This window comes from Strix uralensis, chromosome 10 (genome assembly GCF_047716275.1).
Source record: "Strix uralensis isolate ZFMK-TIS-50842 chromosome 10, bStrUra1, whole genome shotgun sequence".
In the NCBI taxonomy this organism is placed as follows: domain Eukaryota; kingdom Metazoa; phylum Chordata; class Aves; order Strigiformes; family Strigidae; genus Strix; species Strix uralensis.
The window spans coordinates 15,717,745-15,737,180 of NC_133981.1; the positions used below are offsets into that span (position 1 = coordinate 15,717,745).

A 19,436-nucleotide genomic window follows, 5' to 3' on the forward strand; every position below is an offset into this window, starting at 1 on the left:
TCATATAACTGTATTTTGCTGCTAATGAAAGAGCTGTTATTTGGGGTAAAACATTCCAGCTGCATCTGTGAGGAGTATTCTGCAGTTTTCCCTATCCTTTTCAGTTTTGCAGGAGGTCACATTCACATTTTGACACTGGGTTGTCATACAGCATTTTCTAGTTGAAACTAATTGAGAATATGATAATTGGAGGCCAGTTGTGTTTCACAAGATGAAGTGTTTAAATAGATTACAGTGTTCCTGGGACTGCAGTGGAAGCACCATTTTTGTTTGCACTTGAGAATAGTTTTTGTTTTCATCTATCTAGAAACAGGACCCTAGAGCACAGAGGTTAACATTATTTATAGCATCATTTTCATTTGAGTTAATTGAAACTATATATATATAGATATATTAAAACATTTTTAGTGTTGCTTTTAGTTGTTATTTTGGTTTGGCTTTTAAAACTGATTATTATTCTATTTAAGTTGATTATTACCAATACTTTCCAAAATTATTTAATTATGTTTTCCAGTTGTAGATTAAATCGCTATATTAACTGGAAGATGAGATAATGAATCCAAGAATTATATTGCTGTGATCCTATATTTTATCGAATTACTGATGTTTAGAATATAAGATGATTGATGTTCTGTCAGTATCAGTATCAAGAAAGTTAAGAATTTTAATACAATACAGTTCTGAGAACTGTCTTGCAAAGTCTTAAATTAACTTAATAAAGACCACTACTTTATTAATCCTTCCACTTAGGTTATATGTTTCCTTTAATCTATGGGAATCTGCTCAATTTTTATGTAGAGATGGACGTATGTGTCTGTCATAACACCATGCTAATATAAATTAACATGACTGGTAGCCACCATGGGACAGCCAGCAAGGGAATACTAAGGAAGCTAAAGTACCTTTTCTCCCTGACTGTGGTCCTTGTCTGGATGGGAAATATGTGCTATATCTATACTGTCTCGCTTCTTTATTTGAATAAAACTAAACTTCACGTATTATGAACATAGTGCTTAACAAAAGGATTAAAATGTTTTAAATCCTACTGTATGTAATAAAATAATCTCAATAAGGTTTCAGATTTCAGACTCTGCAGTATGGCATCCCATTTAATAATTGTGCTGTTGTGTTCCTTTGGAGATGGCAAGTCGTTTCATGAGGAGTGCTATTTCAGTGCTTCCAGTAATTTGTGTTATACTACCACTACATTGCTGGTTGATATAATTGGGCCCTACTTGCCTAGTCTATTATGATTTTTAAAAAACCAATCCCAAATTGAAGATGAACTATTATTTTGGATTTTATAAATGTTCTACTTAATTTTCTGTCAAATCTTCACTTACGATGTTTATTTTAAAGCTTATATACATTCTAGAGTATGATTACTTTTTTCTTCTCTGACAAAATCCAAAATTGTGAGAGACAACATGTGTCTAATTTCTTTATTTGGAAAGGTTCAGGAGCATCAGCCTTCATATCTGTACTGGTTTTCTTAGACCTGTTTCCTGGGTTTAAAAGCTGTGATGGAAGAAGTCAGAGGTGAGGAATTTGGCTATGGATGACAAATGGGATGGGAAGAGAGTGGAGGGGAGGGTGACAAAGAGTTTATTTCCATGTCTTGCAAAGCTCAGTATGACACTTTGCTACGTCTGTTTGCTTTTGTGAAAAACACCTTTGTAATGAAACTGTGTAGGCAGTTGTACACTGGAGAAATTTCCATTAGAAACAGAAAGAAACAAGGTTTTTGCAACTATATTGCAGGACAGTGTTGGCAATTTTAAGAGCAGTAGATCCACATGACTTGTGTTGGACCTCCTGTAGGTGTGTAATTGAATTAGTCATGAGATAGAGTGGTTCTCTGCGTGGCCAGCAGCCGCTGGTACAGGACCCTGGGACGCCTGGCGCTCATCCTTCACTACGCAGAGCATAGCATAGGCAATCCATTAGTGTAAAAAGCTGAAGTCTCCAGCCTGTGAGTCAGAAGAGCCGGTAAGTGGATATTTGTGTGTACAAATCCAGGTTTTTATCTGTTTTCCCTCATCTCTGTGAATGTGTTATCTATGTCCTTTTAGTCCAGTGACAGAATAAATTTGTAGGAAAGCCGGATAGAGAAACTTTAAGGATTATAGTATTTTCTTTTTTGGAATCGCATGAGTAATCATGGGGAAAATAAGCCAAATACAGGTTTTATTAAATTGATCTTCACAGAACTGGAGATAACTGAAACATATCGTGTGTAACTTGGCACCACCACCACCCCCCACACCCCCCCCCAACAAACAAACAAAAACCCCATTTCCTTAGCAAATGGAAAAAAGAAAGCACCTTTGAAAACTATTGGATGGATTTTTACACTGACTAATTTATTATTATAAAAATATAGCTCACATAAACCTGTACTGGATGAACGTAATAGTTTGTTAAACCTTTTTTTTTTTTTTTTTTGGATTATCTAGAATGGTTAAGATTCTTTATTAAAGAAAAATGAAGAACCTGTAAGTAAATAGTAGGATTTATTTATTTTATTTTACTTTGTAAAATTAATAAATGATGTGTGTACTAACACAAGATTAGGTTTTAAATTAAAGTAGGTATGGAGATTTTCTGTAGCTATTGATACTTGAAAAAGTCAGGGAAATCCAAACCCCTTGTATTTATCACCAATATAGTTGCTAAAATGTCATGCCAACCCTTTGAAGATAGTAATAATACTAAACTTGATTGCTGTAAAGTTGCCAGCTCTTCATCATCCTGCAGAAATATATTATACTTGAACTGAGAAAACATCCAATTGTCCCTCCCCCTCCTTATTCCCACAAACTGGACCAGTGTTATGTTAGCATGAGTTGTGCTGAGCCGAATCCAATCTGGAATTAAGAATGCTCCAGGGCATTTTTAATAAACTGTCATGCATTTGAACTCTAACCTTCTTTAATTTGCAGAATCTGGTAATGCAGATGTATACTTCAGCCACATTCATTTCTTTTTTCTTTTCTTATCTTGGTGTGAAACACTACTGATGGGACTTGAAAATGTGAAGCCTCAGAAGTAGAAAGTCTTCATTTAAAATACTCAAAGCTAAGAAAGATTTATAATAGTTTAGTTTGCTGGTTTTCTGCTATTCTGAAATGTAAACTTAATTCTAGTACTAATTTTAATAAAATCCTTGAAGTGCTGAGGTCAGTTAAGCTTTCTGGATGTATGAAAAAAAAATAATGACTTTTATTAGAAAATGCAAAGGATAAAATGAAGCCGTTGTCTTGCAAAGGGGAAGAAAACCCAGTTAATAATGTATTCAGGGCATAGAGTACTTACTAGGAAAGAACTTTGTATTCAGTGAGGTTCTCACAGTAAACTTTCAAAACATGAATTCTTATTAATTCTTTAGCTGGTATCTAAACCGGCAAAGTTTGTGATTGGAAGTAGTTAGACTAAGAGATATAGTGGGGAAAAAAGGAGCAAGCTTTCAGGCAAACTGTCTTGCCAGGCTGGGTCAGGAGCTGCCCCTCAGCAGCCAGGAGGGAGCTGGGAGCTGTTAGCTTCAGCCTTCCCGAGAGGTGCCGCTGCAAGGCTGAGGTGCTGCCGGAGCGGGTAAAAACACCAGCGTTGTGCGCGCAGTGAAAATGTGGCCCTGGCTTCAGCACGTGAAGGCATTTCAAACGCTGCTTGGGTTTTAGAATATGTTACTGATCAACAATTACTTTGAGGGACTTTTCTGTATTTCGGTGTAAATAAAAGTCTTAAGGATGCATATGTGATAGTTAAGGTAGAATACGTGCTTCAGTTTGGGGGGAAGATGGCTGGATGAGATATTACAGGTAACAAATATGGTCATGAATACAAACTTTATCTTGATCCTTTGTACAATAAGAAAAGTATGTAAATGTGTTACTTGGTCATTATTGATCTGACACTTCAATGGAGGACTCAGCTGAATATCTGGAGAGTGGAAAAACTAAAAAGAAACTGGAAGGCAAGACCATACCAGTGCTTTGGAGAGGAAGGGACTCCTGCATATGCATTATTCTCTAGATGAAGTGCCCCTAAGTGCAGCAAAAGAAGTATTTGCCATAGGTCAGAAAGCTAAAATTTGTCATTAGTATTACTGGATTTATTTCCATTTCTTACAGTAGGACTAAGAGGTAGTACATCAACATTAAACCTTAATTTTTTTTTGCTGTCATTTTAATTTAATATCAAAGAAGAGAACATGTGCTTACATTAAGAATTTGGTTTATGTTTTACAATGCTTTTTTTCCCCCTAGACTTTTATATCTAGATAATACTGCCTTCAGTGTTTAATTTTCAGTTGTAATATATCTGCTACAGCTAAATAATAAACATGCTAAGATGGTTTTGTGTGCAACTTCAGCATTCACACACATAGTAGTGTGTGATAGTAGTTCATCTAAAAAACCCTAAAAAAATCAGTTTCTTTTGCACATGCCAGCCAGTTGAATTCTGCTGTAGGTGTTGGTGAGACCGTTAACTAGGAAAACATACAACTCTGAACTTGGGTCATATTCAAAAAGTGGAGGAAGAACTAGCTGGCAAATACTCTGTTGAAAGTGTAAATGAAAACATAACTTTGAAGTCTACATGTGTTAACGATTTGTGGTTTGAAAAAGATTTCATATTTAAATTTTTAAAGGTTTTTTTTCCCCCCTCTCTTAAACTTTGATCTCTTTTGTCTGTAATATAAGAGTATGTTATTAATATACATTAACAAATCCACAGCTTTGTTTTCCACAAGTCTTTAATTCCCTTAAATGTTTAAAAGTGTAACTGATGTGATATATCAGAACTCAGGTGAGCATTCAGTCAGTCAACAGGTTGGGTACTAAGTCAGCTGAACCTGTAGGCAAAGGAGTGCAATGATACTAAAGATACGGAAGTGCTGCTGTTCCGCCTTTCTACGTTCTCATTGCCAAACAAATCTGCAAGTGTGGAGTGACTTGGTGTTTAAAGATGCTGCCTCAAACCAAGAGTCTGTATGAAAGAGTTTCACAGTCTTGAATCCTTACTACTGTTTCTATTAATGTATGTTGCCTGGAATTAACTAACAGGCTGGAAGCTCAGCAGAAACTATATGCAGTTTTTAAAAACCACAAGGACAAGCCTAAGAAATAACCCAAGAAAACAGGTAGAAATATCATATTATGTTTTAGCAGTGGAGGCTTGTCCATGTTCGAGACAGCATGGGTTTGTGTTCTTGTACTAAAAGAGAAAATGAAGTATCTGGTGTTATTGAAATTGAGTGTATTTTTAAAGAAATATGATATCTCTCCTTCTGGCATTTTTTTTTTTTTTTGGCTTTTAAAATTTTTTTTTCCCCCGGGACTTAAATGCAAGTCAAGCTTTTTTTACTTTTTATTTCCCTCAAGTATATTTTCTCTTTGCTGCTTCTACTGTAAAAGTTCTTTAGATAGTAATTTTACAAAGATACCGAAAGCCTTCATCTTCATGGTTTGCTTTAGTAGAATCTTGCACCTGCACAGACTCTACTGCACAATTTGCACTCCTTGCTATTTCATTTATATCAGTGTTACACTGGTTTTACTTTCTGAGTGGAAGGTTGAACATCAGTAGTTTCAATGTTATTGGTAATTCTGATTCTGCATTCATGAAATATAACTTCTTATACGCTGAAGGGTGTCAGACTTTTTCTAGTATTCCATTGATCTTATTAGAGTGTTTATAAAGATGCAGATGCAGCTGGTGTAGAAGTGGTAAGTGATCAGTGTATCATCTTCAGACAGGGTATGAGTCCTCATTATAATTTGATGAGGACTGTATTATTAATTTTGCTTTATTAAACCTGTTATATAGGAGGCAACGTGTGTTCAAATTGAAACAAAAATATGTGGCTTGTAAACACTGATCCCATGGTAGTAGGATTGAGATAACAACAGCAAACAACAGTTAAGCATGAATTTGTGAGAAAACATCTTATTTTCTCTGTTATACGACCAGAGTAGAATGTTGTCAGACTTTTCAATACACCAGCAAAAGTGAACACTTTTCAGTGATTTGCATGACCTGAACAACTGGAATATATCCTCTTTCCCATTTAATTTTATTTAGATGTTCTTTCCTGAAGTGTTTGCTAATTTATAAAATGTTAATATTTGGACAAAGGAGGTGAAAAAGAAAATACAGGAAATAGGACATTTATTATTTAAATCATTATATCTCATAAAACCAAGTTAAATCTGTTGTTTACTTGCAGCTCTTAATGTAACTGTATCATTTGAATAGGGGGAAATCATACTGGTGTCTTGGTTGCTGGAGACTATTTGTGACCCTCCGGTTCTGTGGATATAATGATTCACCCCACAAGTAAATTTTCTGCTGCCAGACAGGTGTCATATGTAGTCTCCATTCTTTAGTGTGTTCTTTAAATAATGTGATAGACCATGTCATACACTTTTTTGTTTCTGAATTTTGTTTTCTCAAAAGATTAAGGTTTTCTGAATTCCTGCAACAAGCAATTTATCCTACATCCAGCTGACATTTACCAATGCTAAAGAAAGATCACCCTAACATTCCTACATTTCATACTTCAGAGATTCTCACAGTTGTCATGAGGAAAATAACTCGCTTGTTATTAGAGCAGTCACAGACATTTAAAGTTCAGAATCATAGAATAATTTGGGTTAGAAGGGACCACTGGAGGCAATGTAGTCTAAAACCCTGCTCAGGGATAACTTTGAAGTTGGATCAGATGCTCCAGGCTTCATTCAGTCAGGATCTGAAAATACCCAAGGATTGGCAAGTCTACAGGTTCCCTAGCCAACCTGTGCTGCACAGAAGGGAGTGCATTTTTTGATGAAAAATAGATGGATTGTCATGACCAGTTTTATATTAAAATATATATCTACATCTGCATCTAAAATTTCTGAAATTGCTATTATGATGAGTTACTACCACCCTGAATTTAAATAATTTAAATGGTGCAGAAAATATTTCTAAATTTTGTCTGTGTGTGGCGGTGGCTCAGGTTAAATAGGTTTCTAGCGATCTGTGTTAGTTCTGTTTTGTATAAATATTGGTTATTACTTGATGGATTAATGGAAACATTAAGATTTTTTGGTAAAGACTACTGTTATTTTTTAAAACAGTTAAGATAGGAATAGATTTGAACAGCCGTTTACTTAAAATAATTCCTTTTGTGTGGGTTGGTTTTTTTTTATTTATATAGATTTAAGATTTACTTATTGTAAAGAATGTGGAGCTTAAAAAATTATCTCTCTTAGGTAGAAGAGCTGATGAATGCACTGGAAAAGACTAGACAAGAATTAGATTCTACCAAAGCCCGTCTTGCCTCAACACAGCAGTCTTTGGCTGAAAAAGAAGCACATCTGGCTAACCTGAGAATAGAGCGAAGAAAACAGCTTGAAGAAATTCTAGAAATGAAGTAAGTACATTGATTTCTCTAATTTCTAGAAAAATTAAAATTACTACTTTCTTCCCATAAGAGAAAGGTTTTTTTCTGTAAGGTTTTTTTTCTATGTATATTTTGAAATCTGAATCTAAGAACTTCTAATAGTTGTAAGACTGTTAAATTCCTTTTAAAATATGGAAATGCAAAAGTCTTCGGTTTAGAAGTACTCAACAGTTGACATGATAAGAATTTTTTGAAAGCTGTCCTTTGTTACATGCAAATAAAATATCAGCACAGTATAACTTTCATGAGAAATTCAGGGTCTAAAGCCCCATCTTTCAGTAGGAATTCTATGTTGGATTTTCTGTTAGTGTAAAATTCAAGGAGAAGGGTTTATTAACTTTTTGTGGATGGTGCAAATGTTATTGCATTAAATTGGTTAAAAAAAACCCCAAACAACAAAAACCTATTTGCATACACATGATCACTATCTATATGTCTACAGAATGAAAAAGGAAGATAGACATATAATTTAAATCTAAATTTAAAAGTAGGTTTTAAGAATGGCTGCCATGTAATACAGGTGCAGAAATACTGTAATGTAAGCATGACTGTTTTCAGTGAAATCAGAGAACTTCTGCTTTTGACTTTAATGAGGTCTGTATCTATACAGAAAAATGGGAGCACTTGCAAATTAGAGTAGTATGTGATATTATATTCTATAATAGATAATTATTTTTTCTCTGATTTTCTTTTATATGTACATATTATTTCACCTATGATAACTCAGATGCTCAGTGCCAGTATATTTCATGAAGTCATCTGTTTTCTGTATAGTGCTTTGGTCCGTTTCTTTGAGTGCATGCTTGTTTTTCATCCTAATGGTAAGATTTTTTTTTTTCTTTTTATCATAAGTATCAATTATTGAGCAACATAGGGAAGAGAAAAGCAGTATCTTTAATTTTGTTATTGTGATTTTTTTGGTTGGGTACACAGAACCTCACAGAAGAACTGTGTAAGGCATGTATCTTCAGTCTGGGAGTGACATTGGCAAATAGTGAAATTTGACTCCTCTTTTGTAAAAGCTATTTTATTAATAAATGACTGAGTAGATGGTACTAGTGGTGAAAGGCCCAGTATCAAAGGTCCAAGTTAGGAATAGTTTGGAATTTAAAATGAGATATAAGCATATAGTGTGTTTTTTACAATATAAATTTTATGAGTAAAATAGTAAGATTAGAAGAAAATTTTAAAGTAGCATTTAAAAAATTAAATTAGTAAAAATTCTAGTTAAATGGATGTTGGTTTTGTTGTGTTTTGTTTTTGTTTTTTTTCTTTGTGTAGTGAGTAACATGGTTTCTTTTGTAAGACTTCTTTCTTATTTTTCTTTTTTGTGTTTGGTTTCTTAATTGCTACTTTGTTAGCTGTGTAATTATGTAGACTTCTTCTGCTATTGTCTTTTTTCTGTCTTCAAGAGAAGCAATCGTTCATATACAGTTTTCATTTTTTAATCCTGAACTGACCTAAAAATTGTTTGAAATTCTAAGTTAATAACAAACCCTTTCTAACCTGTAATAATAAAACAGAATTAATTATAATGCATACTTCTTCCTACTTAGGCCACAGAGGGTTACCTAATCCTCTACTAGGTAGCTTTCCCAGCTACTTAGCTCTGCGTCGTTACCTGTAAGAGTCTAATGCTCTAACTCATATACAGATCACTCCCCCTGAAATCTATGATTCAGCTAATAACTTAGAATTAGAATTAACTTTCATAAAACCCCCATATATTCTATTACTATATTTAATTCCATCCTAACTTTAGTTTCTGCGAAATATGTTACATGGCTGATTTCATACTGGAGATGGAATCAGACGGAACTTCTATTGCTTGTGGTGAGATGGAAAGAAATGAATATGGCTATCAGATGTTAGGATGGTTTTGCTGGTCTAGGAGTAAATTAGAATTTTAATGAACAAAATGAAATATGTAAGATCACAGCACAATATTACTAAACAGAGAACAAAGAGTAATGACAGAAATTCACATGATCATATTTACTTTTTTTTTACTGTTTCTTTAACAACATTAGTACTGAATCAGAGAAGCAAAGGTGAACATACTTAGTCATTTTTTTGAGCTCTGTGTATAAGGGCTGCATGACTGCTATTAAATATAAATTAAATGTAAATCTCAATTTCAGATAATTTAATAAGATATACTAAAATCAAATTAATAGATACACATGCATTAGTAAATGTCTTTTAGAAATAATTCAGATATTTCATTACAGTAGTTTAATTTTTGAAATTGCTCACTAGAGTAAGTGTATGACAGTTTATAACACTGCTGCATTACAACAGAATATACTAAATATGGCATTATATTGTTTTTATGAATAAGGTATTCTCAAAAATCAATTGTAGAAATCAGTGAAGACCCAGGCATCCAGTGACAGAATAATGATACTTCTGTGTTGTAGTAATATACTAAAATAGTGTGTCTTCCCTCTGATATTTTAAGATAATTTATTAATTGACAGCATTGACCATGTCTCCTATTTATCATTTTTAAAATTTAATATTGAGTGATTTTGGCTGCTAGCTTCCAGTTAAATAGGCATGAACTGTGTGTTTAAGAACATTCATGATGATTTCCTATGCTTGTATTATGTTCAAGTTCCAAACATAACTCTGCATTCTAGGCCCATCTGGCCGACATTGCCAAGATCCATCTTAATTTACTGGCTACAATCAGTGGTCAGTTTTAGATAACTTCTTCAGTTGTCATTACATGTTCCCATATACATTCAATTATTTAAGGAAGTTTAGAATAAAAATGGATAGCAGCTTAATCTTGTTCATTATCTGGTTGGTCTTTTTGAACCAGAAACTAGATAAGTATCCATTAAATGAAAACTAGTTTGATAGAAGGAGATAAACATCGAGTTATTCTTAACTTGATGCCAACATGTGAAAAAATAAGATTTATTTTAAAGAATTCCAAAGTGTTAAGTTTGGAGAAGGATTTGTATTTGCATGTTACTTTCTAAATATGTGGGGTTTATTTTCCAAACGTCTATTAAAAATATTACTATATTAGTTCTGGAGGAAATATTTTTGTTATGGTCATATTATTTTAGCAGTCCACACATAACTCATACTGACATTAATGGAAGTTACACATACAGTAAAATGCAGCATGTGTTCAAATCCATCATTTTGCCTAATTGTCTTAATGCTTTATGCTCTTTCTAACTGAGCATAAAAAAAAAAATCAATGCACTTTTTTATTTTTTAATAAGTGATAGTTTAAAAAAAAATTCTGTATTGCACAGTGTGACAAAAGGCATGTTAATATTTTTTAAAAATGTATTTATCATCCATAACGATGTTTCAATTGGCCTGAACTTAAAAATTGGTAGTTAGAAATATATATATATCAAGACTACTTTTTCCAGACATTGGTTTTGTTTTCTGAGAGTCCGCAAGAAGGAGCACAGCCTACTGAGAACTTCACAAGACTTGCCTAGAAAAGCTTATTCATTTTGTAATATGAAGAGCTTGAGGGTAGGAGTTTTTGTGCTGTGATGTGGCAGAGGTTTTTTCAGATGTTTCAGAAATGCCGTATTTGTGGAGCATACTTTCATGACCACAAGGCATCCACAACACTTTCATACAGATGTCCTTTCCTATATGGTGATTCCTTCCAAAACTCATAAACCTGCTTGTAACAAAATTAGATAGCTGTATAGATATATAAATGAGTATTTTTATAATATTAAAATTGCTTTATATATGTATGTAAAATAAATGCCTGTCCTTATGGCAAGTGGATTTTACTCTATGGGATAGATCATCTTTTTAGAAATGGTCAAAATTATTTTCCCCTTGAAAGATAAGGTTTGACCTGGAGAGCCAATTATCATAAAAGAAAGTCTTAATGGCATTAGAGGGAAAAGATATAAAGATTATCATCACCTGTTTTGTTAGTTCAACTTTTAAATTATATGCATATAATCTTCAAGCTGCAACCACTGAAGTTAAAAACAAAACAAGAAAACACTACCCTCCCTAAAAAACCCCAAAATTTTGTTATCAAAACTTGGGGATTTTTTGGCTAAAAGCCCTTAAATTAGCTTTCTGTGGTGTTTACTCTACTTAGTAATATGTTTAAATACAAAATTTAAAAAGAAAGAAAATTATGGCATTGTGGTTTTGCATTAATTTCAATTTTCAGTGACTTAGTTAACATGTGACAAACACTGCACTTGGTAATCAGTGGCCATGGGTTTAATCCCCCAAAAGACTGAACTCCATGTTCTGACTTGAAGATCTGTGAATTCTTAATTTTTGAGATCCAACTGCTAATTACTATTTCCTTTAGCAGTCAACTCAGTACACTCAGTGCTCTGAAGCTTTCAGAGTATCCCGAATGAAATTCCAAGAGTTTGAAAGGCAATTTCCTTGCCTTTGATAGAGTTCATGCCATCACCTGTGGGTATTGCTAAATCAGTTTTGTTGGAAGTGACCTTGCCCTGAAATTCACTACAAATTTCCAGAAGAATATATATTTTCCCTTATGTGGAATAAATCAGATTACTTCAATAACGGAGCATTAAATATCTCCTAATAAAATAACCAGCTACTAGTCACAGAATCACAGAATTGTCCTTTCGTTCAGTAACAAAAATAGAACATTGCTGTGCTGTCCAATACCAATTTATTTTTAAATAAGATTTTGCATTAAATTTTCTTACAGTGACAGTATAAAATTAAACATCCCTTCCTGTGTTTAAGAATGTCCACCCATTTTTTCACTGAAAATAATAAATGAGTATTGCTTATCTCTGTTTTTCAGTGTGTTTACTTTATTCATTTAACAGCACCTGTGTATAGTCAAGGGTGAAATATTTGTGGGAAGAAGGGGATAAAATGTTTCTTCCACCAAGGATTCAGTCCCACCAGCTGCCAGTCTTTATCGAAGTGCTGAACAGATACTGCACTTTACCTGCTGGGTTAGTGGTTCAGGGGCTCTGCCAAGCAAGGAGAGGGCACTTGTATTTGCCACTAGGTGCCAGTCTCGGGCGCAAGACCATGGTCTGGATCTGCTTGGCTCAACAAACTGAATATGAGCAGCTTCACAGAGTAAGCAGGAAGCTTGTCATGTAGCAGGGAGGAGAATGTGTCTTGCCCATTTGTCTGTCACCTGATCTGACTGGTCCCCTCCTTCCTTTTAGTGCAGGAAATTCAAGCATGGCCAAGTATACAAATGGCTTCAAGTGGACTTTTGAGGATATTGCAGGGATGAAGAGGGTCTTTGAATGGATTCTGAAAGTCAGGCATCACAGCCTAAGGGGAAGACTGTGTAAGATATAAAACTAGTGAGTCACACTCAGAGTTTGTAGGGAAGTCAAAATGCTTTATGAAGTACTAGTGGCAGAAGTATAAGGGAGTTTACCATTCATCTGGTTTTCTGCAGACATACCCCTTTTTTCCATCTATAAATTTTACTGGAGTAGAAGTTGGGGATTTCACATCTGTGTAGCAGCTCAGTAGGAGCTGCAGCTCTGACAAGGGCTGTTGGATGTCCAGAGAATCTAGACATGTTTCCAGCACCTGGACAAATCAGCTCATGTCCCTGCCTTACATTCCCCTATTACTGTTTCCATCTCAGACTGGCACTTCGGGAGGGAAAGTGTGAGGAACTCAGCATGTTTTCCTTTATGTCCTAATTACGCCACCCCAAGATGTTCTGTCACCCACAGGATAGTGGTTTCTTCCTCATTGCTGTGGGTGCAGCTATGGTCAAGAGTGCTTCTGAAATCTCTGTGTGAGTAATAAATCCAGTGCATCTGGAACATTTCAGAGAATTGTGTGTGCAGTTCACCTGTTCAGTGCACATGGGCCAGAAGCATGACACTCATTGACCGGAAAATCCCTGATGAAATTGTAGGGACTCTACTTGCATGTAGTTAGTTGCCTTTTTTTGGGTTCTTCCAGACAGCAGCAAAGATGAGGAAAGCAATATAGCAAGGTAGGAGAAATTGGCAGGGTGATTTAATGGAACTACTCTTTGAAATTGCGTGTAACTCACTCTTTAAAACCACTTGAAATGGTAACTTGCTTACAGAAACTGTCTGCTTTCTGTGTTACAGTTAGGCAATGCTTTCTCCCTGCCCCCTTCTTTTCAGAAAGGAAAGCAAGAAGGTAGATAACTGTTTCTCTTGCCTCCACTGGAAACTAAGGTGTTTAACTAAAAGGTGTGGGCAAAGATGATTGGTTTATGCTCCTTTTTTACATGCTAGTATCTTCTAAAAAGAACCAGCGCCTACCTTGGGGATAGTTCTAGGCTAAATAAGTAGTAGTGGATACATGACATTAAAGGATAATCTTTGAATTGAACTTTAAGCAAATATACCAGGGTCAGATTTCTTAGACTATTAATAAAATATTATTTTGAAAGTAGGATCGTTTTAAAATATTTTTTGCTACTTTGTCAGTTCTAGTACAGCCTATATTTTGAGAAAGATAGCTATGATAATTTCTCTAACATGAATTCTTTAACATATCTTTACTTAATAGGTTAGATAACGGAGTGGTGTATAAATAGCTGCGGAGAAAAAATAATTTTCAGAAAGCAGTTTACTATTTTTTATAATTTTTATTAGAGGGATTATTTTGACTTGTTTCAGCAGTGGCAATGTATACTAAACATGTTCAGTGAATGGATAGCAAGTTGATTGTCTCAAAAATTGTACCATTTTGAATGTAGAACACTAGACTGTTTTTTAGTAACCTGTGGACTGCTTCCATTTAATTGTAGGATTCATGCTGAGAGTGTAGAGAGTCATATCCCAAGTTAAATACAAACAAAACAGCAGGATGTTGATACAACTGTGACTTCCATAGGAAGTAGTTAGAATGGTAATGTGGTCTCCTTCTAACTTGGGTGGAAAGTCTCTTGTGACTGCTTTTGCCCCACAGACCTGTAACACAGCATGCCTTGACTAACATTTTTGACACCAACTTGCAAACACCATAAAGATTAGAGAAACCCAAATGAAGGCTTTGTTCTCTGGAACAGAAGCTTTCTTGACTAAAATGAAGAGATGTTTTTCTTTTGTAAACAACGAAGGGGCACAAAGCAATAAAATGTTTCTCTTTGTGAGAACAGAATGAGTGAACTGTTTACTTGGCAAAGCACTTCTCTTATTTAAAGACATGTGAGTGTCACCAAGTTCCTATTCACTTGAGTCTTATATGTTCAGACTAAATGATAGTATACTTTGATTTTATTTTATAAGATTTGTGATGTTTGAAATTTCATCATCATGGGAAGAAAGTGTGCTATTTCTTCATTTTGTTCTTGTTAAGGTCATAATTTACTTTCAAATTAGATTGTCACCTGCTATTGGAGGCTAGTAAGATCAATTTAGGATTTTTCCAAAATGTGATATGAGAGGCTGTATTTTGCCAGTTTTTATAATGGATATCCAAGCAAAGGAAGCTGGCCTCTCCCATGTTTCCTGTCCGCTTTAGACAGTGGTAGAGTGCAGTAACAACCTTTTCAAAGTGTTTCCCTCCCATGAAGGCAATGTCTTCCTCTCTGTTATGGAATGACAGTAGTGCTTCTTATGTCACAGAAGCATTGTCTGAAGGCGAACCAGAAAGACTTCAAACATATTACGGACAACACATATTACGGTTATAATAAATAAGCATACTTCTCTGATCTAGAAAATTGGTCTGGACTTTGACCAGCTTGTTTTCTTCATCTTATAAGTATTTTGGTTTAATTATCATGTGTTTCCATGAGCAATATTCTCAAAAAGCTATAGAGATTTAAGCTTCTGACTCTCTAGTTGTTAAAATGATCTTCCAGGTTCCTGTGATCCATATGGTTTGAGGCATCTGCCAGACAGAAAGGAACTTTGATGGTAGTTGCTGCTTTGTATCCTAGTAGTGCACTTTTCTTTCTGTTTTTGTTGCCATTATTCTCTACCCATTCCGGTACCTTGCCTCAGTAGAAAAATAACAGTCAATGCTCCAGCAAACATTTTATATTGGAAATTCCACAATACTTAGGGGTTTTATTCCTCAAGTGCTTTCTCCAGAACCTGAATGGTAGAGAGATCAAGGGGATTCTGCAGCTGCTTTATGAGGGAGAGACTTAAAGACTTTTCACTCTGGGGAAGGCAGGGGGTGGATATGTTTGAAGTTTGCAGAATCTCAAAGGAAGGCGTAAACTGAATGTGGAACTGTTGTTTGCCAGATCTCCCAGCATGAGGAATATCAGGCACTTGCTGAGGTTAATCAGTAATCGATTCAAAAGACAGAGAAGTGTTGCTTTATGGATTGGTTGGTTGGTGACCTTCTGGAACTTGCTTTCACAGAGGGCAGGGTGGCATCAGCTGGTTCAAAAAAGAGTTATACAAATTCATGGACAAGAGATCCATAAATGGCTACTTCTTTATACTCTTTGGCTGCTGTTCTTGAACTATGTTCCTAAAATTTATTTTCTCTCTGAAGTATTAACTCTTTCCTCCCACATTGCTGTCTTATGTTGAAACACATATAGATAATGATCAGATGATTCTTAAAACTTTTTTTGAGAACCAGTTATATTAAGTCAACTAATACATTCCAGAAAGATTAAAGGCCACACTTTGAATAGCCTTTTGCATCTGTTGCCCTATAGTATATAAGAGAATTTACAAGATGATACAAGTGACCAAGTGATTGTTTTAAAGTGCAGGTTGTAAGAGTGAAGTATGACAGTTACATGACATTCTCTAGTGATTGCACCACTTAGAAGACAGACAGGATTAACAGTGTGTCAAGGTTTACAGGTGTCTAAAGCTGCTTGAAGGACTTTGAGATGTATTCTAGTCTTTTGTAATGTAAATTAAAATTTGAAGAAACTATTGCAATTGAAAATCATTACATTTGTTTCTCCTCTTTTTTTCCTTTTTAAAAAATCAACCTCTAAACTAAAATGCCTGGGTTTTTTTAGTTTATAAATGTGTTAGGGTTTAAAATACACCAGTTTATGATATAACTTGATTTATAGCATTCTAAAGTCATGTGAGCTGGAAAAGGGACAGTGATGAGAAGGATAGCATATAAAAATGAGAAGGGACTATGAGTTAGTATTCAGTAAAACATGGGCCATGGTAAAAGGAGGAGGGCTATACAGACCTGAAGAATAAAAATCCAGGTCTGGACTCTTCCAAAGGAAAAGTATAGTTTTGAAGTATGTTTCTATTTTCTAAGGAAGCTTATGATTTTTATCTACAGTTAACTTACTGGGGAGTTTAGCAATCTGAACTTTTTAGATAAAGAAGAAGAAGTTTGTATGCTGTCTACTAAGTGTTAAACACTTTTTGTCTGGTTTCTATTGCACTTTTTTAATGTAAGAAAATATAAGCAACAAAATCTGGAAGAACAATACTATAGAAAAAAGTTGTACTCTGTAGTTATTGATCTTGACAAAGCTATATATGATTTGTTTTAAAACTACCTTAAAAGTGCTTTTATTAGCTAAAAAATCAGTAATGATAAAAATGATGAAGTAGGATGGCATTTGTTTTGAAGTTCAGCCAGCATGGGAATGTGAAGGCCTCCACCTCTGATAATATACTCAAAAGAACAAGTGGCTCAAAAGACAGAAAGGAAGGAGTAGGAGGCTGAAAGTAAAAAAAAAAAAAAGGAAGAAAAAGTTAGGCTTCTGTTTCATGGATTTTTTTTAAAGCTGACTGAATTACGCCCTTGTCTACTGAAACCCTCTTAGTGTAATTCCCATTGGCCTCCGTGACACCTAGGGCAGCGCTGATCAACTGCAGGCTCCCATATTCCTAACCTCAGCCAACTGAATATGATTCTAGCAGATGTTTCTGCATTTTAGACCTCAAAATATGATGGGTCAGGTTTTTTTCCTTTTTCCAGTGGCAAATCTTGCATATTTGAGACCCAGGACATGCAATTCAATGGTAGGAATTATGAGCTGAGGGTCTCCCCAGTGGGATAATGCTGAACTTAATGTAAACTCAGATCTTTGAAAATGGAGAACCAAAGAAATGTAAAGGTTTGGATCACTGAAACTAAGTTACTGGTTTATTGTTTAATATTGTATAAAAATATAAAATGTGCTTAGAAATGTATATGGTGATGTTTTCTGTTAAAAGGAAAAGGTCTTATAAAGTCAGGAGAGAACAGAGTCAGAAGCAATCAAACAGGAACAGCTTGCTTAGTGGCAGAAGGGAAGGGTTCGGTTAGCTTTCTCTGTCTTCCTGTTATTCCTTTGGTGCTATGAAGTAAATCCACTGCTGCCTCCTTCCTGTGCTTCCTCATTCCCTTCCCTTCCCTGCCCCGCCCCCCCCCCCCCCCCCTACCCCATGCCCCCAGCAAAACAAGTACTCCTCTGTGTGCTGTGGCAAAACAAATCTCAGTTCCTATTGCTTTGTTTCCTCTGATTGGGTTCTCTTGCATCTAATAAGGTGCAAGATGTGCTTGAAATTTTGCTCTCTCATGTCTGAGAGCGTTCATTAATGCTCTCTAATGTGCATCCTCTCATGCTTTGTGAGGTGTAAAATGGTAAAATATGGCACAACACACAAAAATGTGCTAAAGCACTGAATTTCTAATGAACACCACCTTTCCTTTCAATGCTGTGCTGCTGTTTAGCAGAGACTCACAGATCATGACTTATGTGATGACAGTGGAAATTAGGATGAGCTCATCTCAATTTTCTCTGATTGTGAAGAACCTGGCTATGTCCACACTGTTACGCAGTGTACCAGGGTATCTTATCAAAGAAAAGTCCTGTTTAAGAAGGTACATTATGTAAGTCTGTGCTACGTCTTACAGTCAAGCTGTTGTGTTCAGGATAAACATCACCTTAAAAGGACACCTTGGTTTGCTCCCTTAGGGTGAAGTTGCTTCAATTGAATAGATAAACTTTTCAAGGTGAAACAAAAGCTTGGTGACAGCACAAACTTGTGCAGAATATTGTTAGTGGAAAGATTTTTTCAATTGTTGGTAAATAGAAATGTTGCATTTGTAGAGGAGCTTGCATAATCCTCATAGGAGTACTATGCTTATTATGTTGCATTTTAGTATTTAAAAGTATATTGGGGGATGCAAGTGAAAGATGGTATATTTTTTTCCTCATATTTAATAGTGAATTTCTCAAACCCCATCCAGTTTTAGTTTTGTAAATATGTAGATACTAAGGGGGGAACTGTGATTTACTGGCTTAGATTAGTAATGTAAAAATACTTTTTTGTGGTTAAACTCTTCCCAGTTTCTAACCACTCCTACCTCAAACATGTAGTTTGTCTTTGTTGCATTTGACTCTGACCAAAATTAGGCCACACAGGCCTCTGAGGATCACCATATTGCTAAAATCATTCTAGTTACTAGGGATTCTTCTTTTTTGCTTCCCAATAAACTCATCTTGCATTCTTTGAGGACTAGCTTACATAGTTCTCACCTTCTAGGTGGGAGGGAGAATGTAGATTGGTCTGAGAGAGACAGTCATTAAATGTACTAACTTGTTCTTTTGTTTTTCAACCCTCCTGAGCTTGCTTTGTGCTTAGGAAACAGAGGTAGAAAATGTCGAAACAGAGGAGAAAATGTCAAAAGTAGGTTTTATAGGATAGGATAGGTAAGTCACCTCTGTGTGCAACACAGAATCAAAACTAGCCTAGATACTTTCAAATCCTTACATTATGTGGGATGTGAATATACATTACAGAACAAAATTCTAATTCCACTTAAATCTACACTCATAAGAATGTTATTTTATATCCTGCATTATTTCTTTAGACTGGAAGAGGTTTGGATAAAATGCAGTCAGGTGTGAACATAGGACCTTATTGCATCATTCAGTGAGCAGTAGTGAGGGGACTTCATGGTAGTTATGTTCAGCTGTCTGCATTTTATGGCAAGCTGTGTTCCAAAGACTGGTTAGGAAGGAGTGATGCAGTTAATAGGAAGAGAAATCTGAACTTTTAAACCCCCTCAATCTAATAGCTTCAAAACCAGAATT

At 35.1% G+C, this 19,436-nt stretch overlaps 1 protein-coding gene across 7 annotated transcripts in view; it reads left to right on the forward strand.

Annotated features, from left to right (window-relative positions):
• ERC2 (ELKS/RAB6-interacting/CAST family member 2) overlaps positions 1 to 19,436 on the forward strand; it is a 529,850-nt gene that overhangs the window by 295,746 nt on the left and 214,668 nt on the right. For all 7 annotated transcript variants that reach the window (XM_074879349.1, XM_074879348.1, XM_074879351.1 and 4 more), the window contains one exon: positions 7,257 to 7,417. In XM_074879349.1, the coding sequence (XP_074735450.1) occupies positions 7,257 to 7,417 (161 nt within the window). The remainder of the gene's footprint in view (positions 1 to 7,256; positions 7,418 to 19,436) is intronic.